The 16,703-nt window shown below is 41.4% G+C and overlaps 1 protein-coding gene across 1 annotated transcript in view; it reads right to left on the bottom strand.

Annotated features, from left to right (window-relative positions):
* Positions 1-16,703, bottom strand: part of tln1 (talin 1) — a 152,722-nt gene that overhangs the window by 46,720 nt on the left and 89,299 nt on the right. Inside the window, exons 19-31 of the mRNA XM_060908652.1 lie at positions 14,159-14,326; positions 13,666-13,960; positions 12,897-13,063; positions 12,437-12,565; positions 7,970-8,083; positions 7,539-7,652; positions 7,299-7,433; positions 6,969-7,097; positions 6,284-6,386; positions 3,836-4,044; positions 3,460-3,579; positions 1,323-1,520; positions 1,043-1,182 (exon numbers count right to left, since the gene is read on the bottom strand). Of these exons, the coding sequence (XP_060764635.1) occupies positions 1,043-1,182; positions 1,323-1,520; positions 3,460-3,579; positions 3,836-4,044; positions 6,284-6,386; positions 6,969-7,097; positions 7,299-7,433; positions 7,539-7,652; positions 7,970-8,083; positions 12,437-12,565; positions 12,897-13,063; positions 13,666-13,960; positions 14,159-14,326 (2,021 nt within the window). The remainder of the gene's footprint in view (positions 1-1,042; positions 1,183-1,322; positions 1,521-3,459; positions 3,580-3,835; positions 4,045-6,283; positions 6,387-6,968; positions 7,098-7,298; positions 7,434-7,538; positions 7,653-7,969; positions 8,084-12,436; positions 12,566-12,896; positions 13,064-13,665; positions 13,961-14,158; positions 14,327-16,703) is intronic.

The following is a 16,703-nucleotide window of genomic DNA, read 5'->3' as shown; positions in this document are numbered from 1 at the left end:
AGATTTTTTTTTTCCCCCCAGCCACGGCGCGCCGGAAATCCGGCGCGGCGCGCCAGAACGCTATCACCCCTGGGGTGGACACATTGGGTGGAGTTAGCGAAAGTGGGTGGACGTCAAGTGATGTCGTTAGGCGGCACAAACAGTGACATCAGTGAGCTTTTAAGCGGTAGTCTCACGACCCGGATAGTAAACAATAAACATGGAGGACATGGAGTCGTTAGTGTTGCTGGTCTTGGTGCTGTGGCTTGTTGTCACCGACAACGCCAACAGATACTGGCAAGAGCGTATAGATGAGGCGAGGCGCATAAGGCTTCAGAAATTCTCGTAATTCTTCTTCTTCCGGGTTTACGGTGTTTACAGATCCCAGCGTGCTCGCGGGGCGTGTGCGGGCATGCGAGGACACTCCTCCTCACCAATCAGTGCACAGGGGGGTGTCTCCTCACGCCCCTAGCCCCACTCGGCTCGGTTCGGCTCGCTTCAGCCCCACTCCAAAACCGTGAGAGTTTTGGGGGCTGAAGCGAGCCGAGTCGTGCTGTTTTGAGGTAGTTGAAACGCGAGCCATGTCGGGCTGAAGTGAGCTGAAAAAGGGTAGTGGAAAAGGGCCATAAGTGTCTCTGGACCCACCATGAGTTGAATATTGAAATGCAATGAAATCGGACTAGTTTTGTTATTTCAGGGTTTGTTTTTTTTTGTTTAAAATTTTCTGAAGCAAAAATGTACGTTTCCCCACCAGCCACAACACAGCTGCTCAGCTTTTCCCTAAAATCCATCCACCAAGACATACATGGCATCAGCTAAGCAGTTGGTGTTAGTTGGGGTTCACTGCAATCTAATTTGCAGGCAGCAGATGGATCTAAAAACCATAAACAGCTCCTTTAAACAAAAGCTACATGATAACAGTGAGTGACGGTAGTCAGACACTATAAGCAAATGAGACTTTAGAGACTGACAAACACCATCCTTTCTGTCAATTTGGTCTCAGTCAGTTAAACAGACGACTTCAGAAAGATGAGACAAGCAGAAATAAAAATGGAGTTCGAACCGTGCAGCAGCAGCCAACTGGTTCTTCAGGTTGGGGGAATTGGGGTCAGTAGACAGAGCCTTGGCTGCCAACAGCAGCTTGCTAGATGACATAGAAATGGTCTTCAGGTTGGTCACCACCTGAGTCTGGTCTTCTTTAGACTGCACAAAGCAAAAACCAATTAAAACCAAATCATACAGGAAATTATTCTGGTTTCAATCTTAGAGCAATTTATGAACTATCAGCATAAGAATTAAATGTTATAACTAAAGAAATTGAGCAAGTTTTTCTGTCCATCTACCTGTGATTGACCAGCCATGTCCACTCCAGCCTCCAGGAAGTGGCTGAAGTCTTGGCCGAACTTGCCAGATGCCTTGGCCAGGTCCTGTGTGGTGCCACGGGATGCCTGCACCAGTTCATTGGCTGACTGGTTGAGGCCGGCGGCCGCCTGGTTCAGATTTGCCTGAGCTTCCTGGAAGCTCTTGCCACTAGCTGGGAACTGAAAAGTGGGAGAGTGAAGTGTTGAGTCAGATAAAAATACTGAAAGACACCCAGAATTTACCCTGATAAATGCTTTCTTTAGTGTATGTACACTCTTAAGCTTCATCTTTTTTCACTCCACATTATAGTAGATTAACACGCACAACAAAAAAGCGTGTGTTTTTATCAAAAATAACTCATTTTTGGATTAAACCTACAGCATACTTGAGTGTGACGTCACGTACGGGTGCAGTGATGGCATGGTTCAAGTACTCGCATGCGTATCTTATGTACATCTAGAGAATTAAAAGAAATACCCACTATCGGCACATGGCAGATTTCCATGTTAACCAGGAAATGTTTAATGACTTCATGCCAGCTAGACTCGAACACACATGTCTCTGTGTAGCACTGCACATGCACAAGCACCATTAATTTCTTGTTAAAGGAAAAGGCAACTTTTGTACAAAACCAGGTGTGTAATAGGAGAAAAACATATACGTGATCAATTCCGTTAATTATTTCCATTATATATCGAACATGAAAAAATATTTTTAACTTTGAAATCATGAATTGACACAGAGGAGTCGAAGTTGGAGGAGTCAGCCATTTCGAGATTGTGGACAACTATAAACCAATCAGAATCTTTCGTTAATGCGCCTCCCTCTGATCTGTGACATCACTGGGCCCATGAAAACAGTGTTTACAAGCAGATCACTGTGATTAGGAGTCCCGGCGGGTGGCTTGTATTCGATTCGTTTATATCCCGACCTTGTCAGCTGTCAGATTTATGTTCATGGACCCGGTAAGCTGGTAAATAATATATTTTTTTCTTTACCAAATTCTAACAGAAAACGAGAGCGCCCGAAAGGGAAAACCGAGCCAAGCCGCTTCACGCATGCGCAGTAGGCTTGGTAGGACAAATCCAAATAGGAGTCATTCAGGATTCAGCCATGTTTTTGCTCCGTGTTTTTACTCAACCAAAGTTATACAGTATTATGAGCTTTAAGTTGCATAAATAAAACCATTTGGTGAAACTTTGAAGAAGCGATTGTACTGGTTTTTTACCTTATTACCATGAAGCACTGAAGAGTTCTTTTCAGTGGTGGGCCGCATGACGTCACACAGTAGATCAATATGGCGGAACGCATCTTCGCTGAGCTCAGCGCAAGCCCATATTATTAAAAGTTAAAAGATACTGTTATGCGGTCTGTTCTTTCTCTATAAATTCCATGATCGATTACTTTATATATTTATCTATCTGTGGTGATTTTGTACAAAAGTTGCCTTTTCCTTTAAAACATTCCGCCATTGTTGAGATTGTCGTCATGAGTTGTGTTTCCAAAAAAAAAAAACCAACCCACGCTTAAAAGCATCTACTAGTTTTCTTCTAAGAAAGATCTGGAGCATTTGCCTGCAAAGCACTTTCAGGTAGGCTTGAAATGAGAGGTTTTTCCAAATTCACTAAAACATAACAGGAAGATTTGTCAGTGTTAACAGTAATTATAGTACTGCCATAGTACACAAGCTTGCGATTTGTGACACAGCTCTGGTTTGTTCAGTCCGTTGCAGACATTACATTTTATGGCCACCAGTATTTATGTGGGTACTGCACCAAGTACATGCATCATGTTTATTTTCTCAGATGTGCATAATCAGCGAACCACATGAACGCAAGATACGCACGGTTGCCATCATACATACACCTACATGAAGTATGAACCGGGTCTTACTTGCAATTTTCTGCATCAAAAACTGCTAAATTGCTTAATTTTTTGCTGTAGATGTACCGGTAGGTCATGTGCACAATTTATATTGCAACGTTATATGCTAGTTTTGTTGGCCAATAACTTAAAGCCACCCAAAGAATAAGCAGAGTCGAACAGGGAGTGTGAGACACATTAAAAATGCATCAGCAATGATTTAAAACCCTAATGTACAGACGCAGCTGTGTTCACCTGATCAGAAAGGAGCTTTTTGCTGGCCTCTCCCACAGTCCTAATGGCATTATCCACATCTCTCTGTCCAGGCAGGCAGTTAACACAGCGGTTCAGAGCCTGAGACACAGCCTTGGCCACCTGAATGAACACACAACACACGCACACCAGCAATTATCATCTGTTCAGACACAACTCCTAATAGAACACTAATCATAGATTAGTTGAGACAGAAAACATTTATCCTTTCAAATGAATGAGCGTTCTGATGCAACCAGCAGCATCATGAAGTCTTACATCAGCAATTAAAGGGAGGTTTTGTTCCTAAATATAAATCAGCTCCAGCAGAGTGTCAGACTCTGTTATGAATATGTCCACTACATGTTGCATGTCTAACCTGGGCAAGTCGCTGCTGACTGTCTGGGTCTCCAGGTTTGGCGATGGCTCTTTTGGTTTCTTCGATGAGGTTGCCGGATTTGTCGAGGACATCTCCAGCACAGTCCAGCATGGCGTTGCATGCCTGTGGGTCTTGTGTGGTGGCAGCTACTCCACGGGCTGCAGAGGCGAGAGAGCGGAGAGCCTGGGCCACGTCACGTGCTGCCATGCCTGCAAAGGAGCACACAGTGATTATGCACAATTAAATTTTTTTTTTAATATTGAATAATAAATTGCTTGACGTAATTGTTCCTAAAAATCTATTTAAGGATACACTTTTAGCTCCCATAAAGAACATGATCAACTGTGAGCTAGTGCTCACTTACGTATTCCCCCCCCCCCCCGGCTTATATCAGTATGCAAGCAATCAAAGGAATAGGACACTTCTTATGAATGTTGACTTCAACAAATAATTAACCCTGAAACAAGTAAAGAGCAGTGTTCTCTAAATAGGATGTAGAAGATTGACAGACATGAAAACTTATTAAAAAAAAAAAAAACCTAGCTGAAACTCCGTTACAAATATCAAGCAGCTGTGATTCATAGTTGCTGAGAAAAGTGTCACAAAAATTTTGTAAATCCATGCTATACGTTTTGTAAATACATTCAGTCGATAATCAGGAAGTTGATGTGGGACAGACCTGAAAACAGTATACGGGACATTCCACCGAATGGGTGCCATTTGCTTGTTGTACCACTCCTAAATTAAACTTAATTTGTTATATCTTTTCAACACTGATTATAACAACACACATATTTAACTATTCAAAATGTGTATTGGTCAACCTCAGGCTACGTTATTTATTTATTTATTTTTTTTACAAGGTTTGGAAGTCAAAGATGGCTGCATACTCTTTATATGAGTAACAGGACTGAAAGTAACAGGACTGAGTTTTTAGCCTAGGATTAGCTAATACATGGAATTAAGCCACTTGGCGTCATCGCTAATAGCACGACCACACTTAGCACATTCTAGTGATTTACCAAAAATCTGTATTTTTAAAATAAACAAATATCATCTAAGAAATAATTTAAGTAACAGGACAGTATGTTGACATTGACCTTCTCAGTCAAAGTTAAAACAAAAATATCAAATATACAGAAAAGTAAAATGAGAGAACTAACTTTTGGTCTTCCCATGGCCTTCAGAAGACACAACTGATGTAACTTCCTGTTGAGCATGTGATTTATGGAACGTTCCAAATTTGTCAGATGGGGTAATATGTTTGGGTAACAGGACTGAGTGAAAACCCAGGGACATGACTAAAATGTGTATTTTAACTAAGATATTGTGGATTTCTTATGAAAAAAAAAATTTAAACCATGGATAGGATATGGAGTCACACAACAGTGCAAAAGAAATACTGTTTCTGAAGGATTTTAATCATAATATTTCATAGTTAAGTATAAAGTTAGAGTGCGGGGACAGGTAACACATGCTATTTTTCAGTGTTTTAGGTAGTTTTTATTAATCCTTACAATTGTATATCTTAAATTTGAAATCAGACCAATGCGCAGGACATTCTGCATAATAAGGAAATGTATTTTAAAAGTACATTTTTAATGTGCATTTATACATATAATTTTCTAGGGACGGAAATGGCACCGATTCGGTAGAATGGCTCATACATGGGATAGAACCCTAAGCTAAAGCTTGATCAACTGAATATCAAGCAGCTGTGATTTGCAGTTGCTGAGAAAAGTGTTACGAAAATTTTGCAAATCCGCGCTATGTTTCGTAAATACATTCAGCTGGTAAACAGGAAGTTGATGTGCGACAGACCTGAAAACAGTACACACTGTATAGAACCCCAAGCTGAAGTTTGGTACCAAGTGGCTAGGATTTGTGGTTGCTGAGAAAAAGGGTGTTTCGGATGAATGGATGGACAGAGGTAAACCAGTACACCCCCACCGCTTTGGAGCAGGAGCATAATAAAAAAAGGGGGCAGTAAATAAAGATATGCGATTTGTAAATTTTCCACCTTAATGCCCCTCTGTTACTCTTGGTAAACCGATAATCCTGAATTTATACATTATAATATAGGATGGGAAAACACTCATCCGTCATATTAACCTACACTTTCTTAAAAGAATACGACAAAACCGCTGCAGTGACATTTTCTCAGTTTCACTAAATCCACACACTTAAATTTAATTACCCCCAACATATTTATTCATTCAAAACATTTAAATTACATTTTATAAAGTTTAGGATGACTTTAAATCACTTTCCAGCACAGGCAGGGGGTGCTATAGGATATCTGAAGAAAATGTACTTGAAGAATGCAGAAATCAATTGTGGAATGAACACAAAAACATGTCCCGAGTGGACTATTCAGTATCCAACACAGTGGATTAATTGACCTTGAATTTGAGAAGAATTGTGCAGATTACTTGATAGCATTCTTACCAGTGTAATTCTCATTGCCTTGTGTAGCTTCACTCAGTAGCTGTGCGATGGCAGAGCTCACTGCCTTGGTGTGGGAGCCCAGGTCATGAGAGCACTTCTCCAGCTAATACACACACATACAGAGATGCACAGAAACCAGTGTGAACTCACTGATGAAGAGTGTATGACTTTTCAGTGTTTGTGATTAGGTGCATTTCCACTGCACTCACAGTATGGGCTAAAAACAAGCCTGCAGGTTAGGAGTGAGCAGGTCTTGACTTTATGACCATTATTCCATGACTCTGTCTCTTAAGGTTTAATAATTTCAATATATTGTGACATATCTAAAAACATTAGTGCAGACTGGATCGCTCTTCCCCACAGATAAACAGTCACGTTCAGCAATAACTAGTGGAGAGGAAATCCTCCAACGGCTGCAGCTTTGTGTGTAGTGCTTGCTCATGTGACAGGAAGTGTGTGACAGAGTGGTGACAGAGCGTGGGAGCCTACTACAAATGTTGCACTGTGGATGGAGTGCAGGATAAAAAACTAACAGTAACAGAAATATGGTTTCTGTCTTTCACTTTATTTTTCTTTCTTCAAAAGTCCCATACAACTGATGTGTTATCTTGATTTATGTGGGCTCTCTGTCTATGTAGGTAAGTATTGGTGTGTGCATTTTAAACAGTGAGAACAGGATGGGTACCGTCTCTCCAGGAAGAGGTCTGAGTTTCCCTTCAGCTGCTGATGCTTTAGCCTCCTGCATGTCTTTCTCCAACCCCCTTACCGCATTCAGAGCATTATCAATCTCCAGAGGACCACATGCCTCCTGAGCCTGGGGGAGAGGGGGGAGAGAAAGACACAGCTCGGGTCCGACTGACATTTCACATTTGTGTTTCTCACAGCCTAGTTCCAGTCATTAATAAATTAAAGCTATGTTTAAGATGGACCAAAGAACAGGAAACTAAAAGCTAAACACAAAAGCATGTTCCTTAGTAAAGGAGAACAGTGTAAATTATGGACATATTTATATTACCTTTTGAGCAGCTGTGCGGAGTTCAGCCAATGCATTGGCCAGATTTTTGGCACACTGGCTGAGCTGCATGGCAGAGGCCTGGTCACTAATAGTGGGCACTGTAGCCTTGGCTGCAGTGACCATCTTGGCTCCAGGCTGACGGTGAGAAAAAGGACACAGCATGAGCCAAAATGTCTGCTCTCAAACTCACTTCTCCAAAATAAGGACAGCATCTTGAAAAGACTGAGCTGAGCAAAGAACCTGCAGGAAGTTCTGGCTGGCTCCAATTAGGGCAAGCTGAGCGCTGGGGCTGTCAGGCTGTGCCTGGCTGCCTCTCACTCCCTGCACCAGCTGGGGGATCTGGTCTGCCACCACCTGTCAAGTAAATAATTCTTGCATCAGAAAGACATCATGGACAAAATGTGCCATGTGCATTAGACACAGCTAATGGTCATCGCTCGATAAGCAAAATATTAAAAAGTATGCAATCCAACAAATCTAAGATTTTCATTATGCAAACTCAAGAAATCTGAAAAGCATGCCACCTTGGGTGTCTCAGCAACACGACTCTCCTATACCAGATTATTTAAGTTTTGTGGTACTTAGAAATAACTGTCTGGAGATTTAAATACAGTAGAAACTTTGACCTCATCATGATCCTACGAAGACAGGAAGTGAACCTATGAACCTACCTTGCAACTCTGTACAAGTTGTTGCTGTGCAGCTGGGTTCTTATTAGATGAGGCAGCGTGCTGTGCGGCAGCTATGGTCTGAGTTGAAGCTGCAGCGGCCTGCTTTGCAGCGTTCTGCAGGAAATGTTTGCTTGATTAGAAATTACTACACAAAACCTCACAATGGAGACATGTTTATTCAGAGCTGTTGCTACAGTAATGTACTGAGAATGGTGCAAAAATAAAACGAAGAGACAAAAACAGGAGGCACAGAACCGCAGCTACAGACCAAATTGTACTAAAGGTCCACTGCAAGGTTAGAAATCACTGTTCAAACCAGCCATCAACCCATGCCTTTGAGACTTTTCATTTTTTATATATATATATAAAATCTCATTATCTGTAGCCGCTTTATTCTGTTCTACAGGGTCGCAGGCAAGCTGGAGCCTATCCCAGCTGACTACGGGCAAAAGGCGGGGTACACCCTGGACAAGTCGCCAGGTCATCACAGGGCTGACACATAGACACAGACAACCATTCACACTCACATTCACACCTACGGTCAATTTAGAGTCACCAGTTAACCTAACCTGCATGTCTTTGGACTGTGAGGGAAACCGGAGCACCCAGAGGAAACCCACGCGGACACGGGGAGAACATGCAAACTCCGCACAGAAAGGCCCTCGCCGGCCACGGGGCTCGAACCCGGACTTTCTTGCTGTGAGGCGACAGCGCTAACCACTACACCACTGTGCCGCCATGTGTATGTGTGTGTAACACTGTTCCAATTACTCAGATTAGACATGAAGGTAATGTAACAATCTATTCGACATTTTTGGTGCCATATAAAAGCCATCAAAGCACTGCCTTCGGGTTGTTTGTTTAAAAACAAAATGCCATTTCCTCATTTGGGATTCTGAAATGTTTGCTCTACTGTTTAAACAAGCATCTCCTGGGAATTTAGTAATTCTTGTCAACATCCACACAAAACTCCGAGCACATCAACTCAACAGCATGGTGGTGTTTTTTTTAAAAATGTGTGATCACCATGTTCTGAGTCATTTGCTCTCTCACACTTCTTTGAAAAAAAAAAAAAAAAACAAGTTGAAACAACCTCAATGTTAAAGCACATCCTCTTACATTTGCCCAACTTTTCTGTTCCCAGACAAGTTCTGACCAGTCACATAAAGCGTCTTGAATGAAACATACACTCGGAAATTTGATAGTTAACCAGTTTTTAGGTCGTACTACCACTCCAAGCTAACAGAATATTAGGAGTGGGAATCTCTAGAGACTTTGCAACCCCATTTTTTTTTTCAGTCCAAGGTTGCTTAGATACAGCTTTCAAATGGTTTTGTTTGCAAAATGGGTACATCTCTATTTTTTAATCTCTGCATTATGATTACCCTACATCATGATTTTTCCAAAGTATTTGCTTCTTTGAAAACTATAAATTTTCACTCACTGTAAAAAATTAAATAAAATTAAGGAATTTCCATATCACTTGTATTTAGAAAATTCTGTGCTGCTGCCTTTTTCAATACGAGCCCATGTAATAGTCAAATTGTGTTATTTTGTACATTGATTTGGAGCCTTTGGGGACATTTGAAATCCCTACAGGAGTCCTTAAATAACAATGATCATTATACATACGGGCCACTTGTTCCATGGAATAAAAACATTTATTTTTTTTCACGGTCTGGTTTCCATCAAATCCTGCGCTCTGATTGGCTGGCAAGCGGGTCCATATCCTAGAGGTACGGACCCCAGTTACAGACCTCTGGCAACTCGCTTGTTCACAACAAACATAGTAGCAATTTTTGTCAACATTTATCTTTTTTTAAGATTTATTTATAAGATTATCAAAATCTTATAAATTTTTGCCAGCATTTCTCAGGAGAATAGCATTAAATTTTACAGCATGGATAGCGATAACGACAGTCTTCACAGCAAAAGCGAGTTTTACTACCCTGAGGAAGAAGAAATAAAAATACATTTCAGGAGAAAGCTAAAAACCTTTAACTGTTGCTAACGCCAAGCAAAAACATGGCTGAATCCTGAATGACTCAATTTTGTATAAAATAGGGGACTACATAGGCAGCAAAATGTAGTTTTTTTTTCTGCCACGGAAGTGCACTTGTATACCGAGGAGGAAGCAATTTGCATTACAACCGTGAATGAGGATTCAAAATGGTGGCTCGCCTCGGCTCGGTTTTCCATTTCGGGCGCTCTTGTTTTCTGTTAGAATTTGGTAAAGAAAAAAATAAATATATTATTTACCAGCTTAAGGTCGGTCCGTATGGTGAAATACCGTGACCTCGGCCTTGAATACTGACCTCGGCCAGTACTTTCAAGACCTCGGTCACGGTATTTCACAATACGGACCTCCCAGCTGGTAAATAAAATGTATTCTATTCCCTTCTAGTCAGTTTATTAAATGGCATGCAATATCATCATATCGCTTATCCTCCATGTATTACACCACTCTCCCCAATGGAGGAGGAGTGTGCAATATTGTTATAATATTGCATGTTGTCAAGACAACATGATGTCACACATCAGAGCTCATGCGAAGATCCAATGACGAAACTTTTCTGCTGCGCATGCACACAATCATTTCTTTGTCGGTCAGGAAAGAGAGAAGATCCAGTGCTAGGTTTAAGCACGAAATAAACTAAAAACACGCTGAACACTCGAAAGGTTACCAAAACTTCACTGGATATTCTTCACGTATATTTACAAGAGAAAAACATACCAATGTACATTGAAAAACTGGAAAAGAGAGAAATAGCGAAAAATACTGTCAAAAGTTCTACTGGGGGGGGGGGTTTGAGGAAAAGTGATGGAGACTTTTACAAGAGGACTTCACTCGTGGACTTCACTCAGCAAAGCCTTTTAGCTTTGAACAACTGCAATGGAACAATTAACTATGACTAAAAGTAACGTTGAACTTGAACTGTCAACCTGTATATAGCTTGTACATAAGTTGGGTTGTTCAGGGTTTTTGGACTTGGACCATTTTTATTGTTAGAACTTTGACTTTGTACATGTATACTGGATTGACAGAACATTGAATTACATTTGATCAAATTCAGCATTTGATATTGGTAAGTTACCCCCCTGTTCTTAACTTTTTGTAAAATCTATAATTCAGGGATGAAAGTGGGTGGCCACCAAAAAAAAAAAAGCAGAAAACAAGATGGCGCCCGAAGCCGGGGGTCTGGGAGGGATACCCCCCCAGGAAAATTTTGAAAAATAAGGCCTTACAAACCACTTTTCCTGCAATCTGAGCTGTAGTAGATAAAAAAATCTGTTGTCTTTTTTATATATTTACATGAAAATATGTTTCAAATCAATAGGAGTATTGTTTGAATTCAAAATAAAATCACATTCTACATTCAAGGGTATGGTTATAATTTATGATCAACAAAAAAAATGACAAACCAAATTCACATTAAACATAAGTTTTATTAATTATCAAAATGTTTATATATTAAATAAAATTTCTTAGGGAGAAAAGGTCAGTCACCCTATGTCCTCATTAGTTGCATATGATTTCAAAGTCTTTTGAAATATTTAAGTTTTCAAAACTGTCAGCATTAATTCAGATTTACTGACCATCATATACATGTTCAATGTATTAAATCAAACGAATGCTAAGTTTATGGGATAATGTCTATGTACACTTTATACAATTATTTATAGTTCACAGTCACTTCTCATTTTCATTTAATCATTTCGACTTCTTCAGCCTTTTGGCCAAAGACAAAAGCTTGTCAGTCCTCTCTCTGTTTTTTTATACCAGCATCGATTTCACGTACCTTCGCTTCGTCTCGCTTGTCAATTGTATTCGGCATTTTGAGTAAAAAAGCCGATATGAAAGAGAAACGTATTTTTGAAGCGCAGCGACGATGAACATGTGCAAGTTTCGATAAAATAGAACAGATGCGGGTACTTTTGTAAGAACTGTTATGATTGGCTTTTGTTCTCTCTCACACTCTTGTAAGAACTGTTATGATTGGCTATCATGCTCTCGCCAGCGATGTTTTGGCCAATTACATTGTAGATAACACGTATTCTACCGCGAGACTTAGCGAGACTAAAGATGGCGAAAATGTAAACATGTAACATCGTCGTATGCTTGAGTATCACGAAGGAACATACCCCAACCCCCCCCAATGAAAAAAAAAAGATCTCAACGGATTTGGCATAATATTGATTTTTGCTCAGAAAAAGCGGAAATCCGCCGAAAAGCGTAAAACTCTCATCCCTGATAGCTGTTCCATCAAACGTGTATGTATAATAACAATTGCTGGCTTTTTTCATGGTATATCAGATTATATTCCATTCAGCGAGCAGGATATTGAACGAGTCGAAGAATTGGTCATATATGGAAAAAGACCACGCTTTTTTTTTTGGGTGGTGGTGTACATTTTCTGTTACAATTGCCTAATATTACCTTTAGTCTGATTTTATATCTGTCCTCACCTCTAGCTTGTTGACCAGCCTCTTTTTGATGGCGTTCTGTGCAGCTGCATTGGTAGCCATACGCAGGCCTTCAGCAGCCTCACGCAACTTCTGCTGCTGCTCCTCACTGTCTGGATTAGCGGCAGCACCCTGTGTTCATGCACGCACGCGCACACACACACACAAAGGATAGAATTCACTTCAGGGTGCAACATCCATTTATAAAACACCAAATCAAATTCATGAGCTACAGATGTACATGTGAAAGAAATTCAACAATAATTTAATTCCACTTGAAAGCTGGCTTTCATCATCAGCTTTAACCTTCCACATCTCCTGCTGTTTTAAGACATTTAACAGGATTGGACTTAAGTCGTCCTTTCATTAACTGTGCTTTGGTACGAAAACAATCAGCGCTACGTTCGTAAATCCTCATGTGGACGAAGTCACATGAACAGCACCTTTATTTCAGGTCACGCACCTTGGCAGCCTCCACCATCTTGGCAGTGGCATCAGCTAGAAGCTTCGCGGCTGAGAGCAGTTTACGGGAGTTCTCCAGGTCTGTCTCTCCCTCCGCGTCTGCTTTAATGGCATTGACCAGGTCGGAGGTGGCCTGGGCCAGGATCCGTGCTTGTCGCACCATCTCACCTTTACAAACCATCAGAGTTAGTTTATTCTGGGTACTCTAGTACCAGCAGAGAATAAATCTAATAATGAGGCTAAAATATATCTGACACACATACTGTATACATACACACACGCACAGAATGAGCTTATTAACGTAACTGAAAAATAGATCAAATGGGGACGTTGCGTATTGATTTCTGTAAAATTCTGCAAACACAACATAATGTGGTCCTCTAATGGTGGAGTTTGTGATGTTTAAAAGTATTTCTAAACTCATTACAAATCCTTTAAAGATGCCCGTAAGCAACTATTACACTCAGGTCTGTCTTTTCAGGTTTCCGTTTCAGAAATTAGCCAGATAGAGTTGCTTAGTTTTGCCTCAGACCCTTAAACAGCAACTCAGGATGTGCAGTCTCAAAAACAAAAGTTGGCTGGTGAGATGGTGAAGATGTTAGTGTCTTTGATGAAACTATAAATTGGCTTGAAGATAAGACGTGGCTCTAAAATTACACTGCAGGTAACAACCACAAATACTGTCTAAACCTCGTTAGGTTTCTATGCATTTTTCCTGCGTCGAGGCTCGAGAACACAAACAGGCACCATCACCATCTCCCTTGACACACCTGCATCTCCCATGGAGCTGAAGATGTTCTCAGTTACATCCAGGATGCGGTCGGTGGCTTCTCCATGGCGCCCGATTGGCTGGCCTCCGCTGGCGTACTGTTTAATATGCTGCAGCAGCTCATTAAGAGCCTGGGTGACACCTGTGGCGGCCACGCCCACTTGCTTTAGCAACTGCTCGTCGTTAGTGGCCCCCTGTGACGCCTCCACACAGCCTTCAACTGATTTCGCCACCAGTTTTCCTGCCTCAATCAACTGCTCCTGACATACTGGGGAACTGATTGTCGGAGCCACGACCTGGAGACACAGAAGCATGTAGCTTAATCACTGATTCTGTCCAAAGGAATTCTTTCTATGTGGCTGAAGCCAGAGTGACATCTGACTCTGTGTGAGATGACGACACAATCCCAAACTATAAAATAAGAGCATTAAGCAGGTGGTCTGACTGTCTGCAGTCTGCCAGGGTGTAAGTGCGTTTTTTTTTTTCCCCCTTACCCGAGTGCATGCCACCAGTTGAGAGGTGGAAAGGGCACACTGGGTGGCAGCAGCAATGACCCGGTTTTGCTGGGCCGAGTCTTCGGTCTTCTGAGCCACGTTCTTTGCCTTCAGCACCAGAGTTGCTGCTGCTGTAGCCACAGCTTTAGCCAGCTTCATTAGCATGTCCTGCAAAAACACGCGCCAATGCATGCACACATTTTTAGTGTTTCTACAGGTACCACTGATTGGTTTTGCACAGACTTAAGCTCAAATGGGCTTTTTTGATTGATGTATTTGATTTGATTGGATTATATAGTGCGTGAATGCAACTGAAAATTAACCACATTGTGAGATACTGGCGTATCATTAGCATAAGCATCATGACTGTTGCTTGACATCTCACCTAGGCAGAGCAACTCCTATCACCTGTCTATTCTTTATATCACAGCGTGCAGATTATCCAGACAAGGTACAATCCGTGATTTTGATGTTATCTGAAGTTGGCTGCTTTCAAACTCCTAATTTAAAGCAATACAGACCATCTCTTTAGGGTTCCATACCTAAGCCATGCCCAAAACGTATAGCTCAGCTAGACGGGCTGAACGCTATGGCTACAGGTTAGCATTTTTAACCGAGAGGCAACATGACCAACAGGCCAGACGTCCAGACTGGGTGGAAGTTGGTGGCCCATATGATTTTCTTTCTTCTGTTTACACAGGCCAGGATGCCTCAGGCATCAGAGTTTCAACTCTAAGCATACAACTTTATTGATGCAGAATGTAGATCATCTGACTTCAGTGACTACCACCATCACTGATCCACCATTCAAGTAGCAAAAGTGTGATACTGTAGTGTAAAACTGAAGTCCTAAAATAATGAACAGAGAATACAAAAGGAGGATAACAGACATGTAAAGACTAGTGAATACTTAGAATTCTTTCCATAAGGGTGACAGGCTGTGACCACAACAGATGAAGAGGCATGTTATGAGGTTGTGTTTAAATCAGGCAGCCAGGAGTTCTCCAGATATTTCACTCTAGATTAAAAACGCCATGAGGCAGCATAGTCGCCTGGAGAATAAAGGCAAATTGCTAAAATATTCATTTCAACAATTCTAACGTGAAGAGACTATTTTATGAAAATGAGATCTCAAAAATGGGAATTGTCTCTGCTTAAAGGTCCCATGGCATGAAATTTTCACTTTCTGAGGTTTTTTAACGTTAAAATGAGTTCCTCTGACCTTCTTAAGTCACCCCAGTGGCTAGAAATTTCATAATGTGTAAACCAAACTATGCCCACCCTTTGTCAACATTTGAGAATGGCGCGTCAAAATGGCACTTTAATAGGCTCTTCCCTTTACTACGTCAGCATGGGAGATGATCCCCACGCCCCCCCTCTGGATTCCCACCCACTGTATGGATTGCCCGCCCAGCTCAAAAGTTGCCACCAAACATGGAAGTTGCGCTGTACATGGATGTGACAACACAGAAAGGAGTCTGTTTTTACTGCCGACGGGAGAGCCCCTGAAGACGCAGTGGCTTAATTTTATTTACTCCAATAATACGCCGTCAAGTCTACCTAAGACGGTGTACGTTTGTCGGAAAAATTTTCCTGATGAATGTTTCCACAACTTGGGACAGTACAGGGCAGGTTTTGCACATCAACTGTCACTGAAGCCTGGGTCCGTACCAAGCATCCCTGCCGCATCAGCCACAAACAGCGAACAAGTAAGTGTATAACTGTTAAGTCGTTTTGCCGTGTTTTAAAATCGGTGCGTTAGCCTTGCAATGGCTACATTAGCTGTGCAGCTAACCGCTTCCTGCAGTTAGCCAGGTACTCTGCGCTACAAAACCAAAAAGCATGCAGCATGCTCTGTTATAATAGCCAATCAAAACAGTTTTTACAAAGACACCCACATTCTTTTTAAGTCACTCGTTCATTTTATTTGTTTGTTCAGTAAAAAACCAAACATTTGTTGAATTTATTTTATTTCCTCGCGTCGCACCTTAATGACGTCAGCGCGCGGTATTTTTCCCTTTGCGGTTTGTTCCTTCTCTCTCGCCATAGTAAGACACCCACATCCGCTTGTTCTGACCCACTGGAGGTAGCGTCACAGTGCTGTTAGCCAATCAGAGGTAACACGTTTACATGTCATGAATATTAAATGATAAGAGCTGAAATCCTGTCGCTCTCCCGCCACCCGCTCCTCCACCAAACTAGAACAGCCTGAAACAGGAGAACCACAGCATTTTTTTTCACCAAAACCGGCTCACAGGGCATTCATTCATACTAGAGACCACCGCACAATTAATGAAAAAACGATGCCATGGGACCTTTAAAAAAAAGGGGGGGGGGGAGGGGGCAACTAAAGTGCTAGACTACTACTGCTATTACTAACAGTAGCGATATGAACTACTACTCGGGCTTCAACTGTCATGCAGCACAAAGCACATAAAATGATCATCCGAACTAAATACCTTTACTGAAGACTGTTTACCCATACCATTTTTAGCAAGAAAGCATCATTCTTACAGACAGTACAAATGTTGCCTGATTTACATAT

The sequence above is a fragment of the Neoarius graeffei genome, chromosome 25 (genome assembly GCF_027579695.1).
Source record: "Neoarius graeffei isolate fNeoGra1 chromosome 25, fNeoGra1.pri, whole genome shotgun sequence".
Taxonomy (NCBI): domain Eukaryota; kingdom Metazoa; phylum Chordata; class Actinopteri; order Siluriformes; family Ariidae; genus Neoarius; species Neoarius graeffei.
Note: the sequence above shows the minus strand (reverse complement) of the source record. Positions and strands in the feature narration are given on the sequence as shown.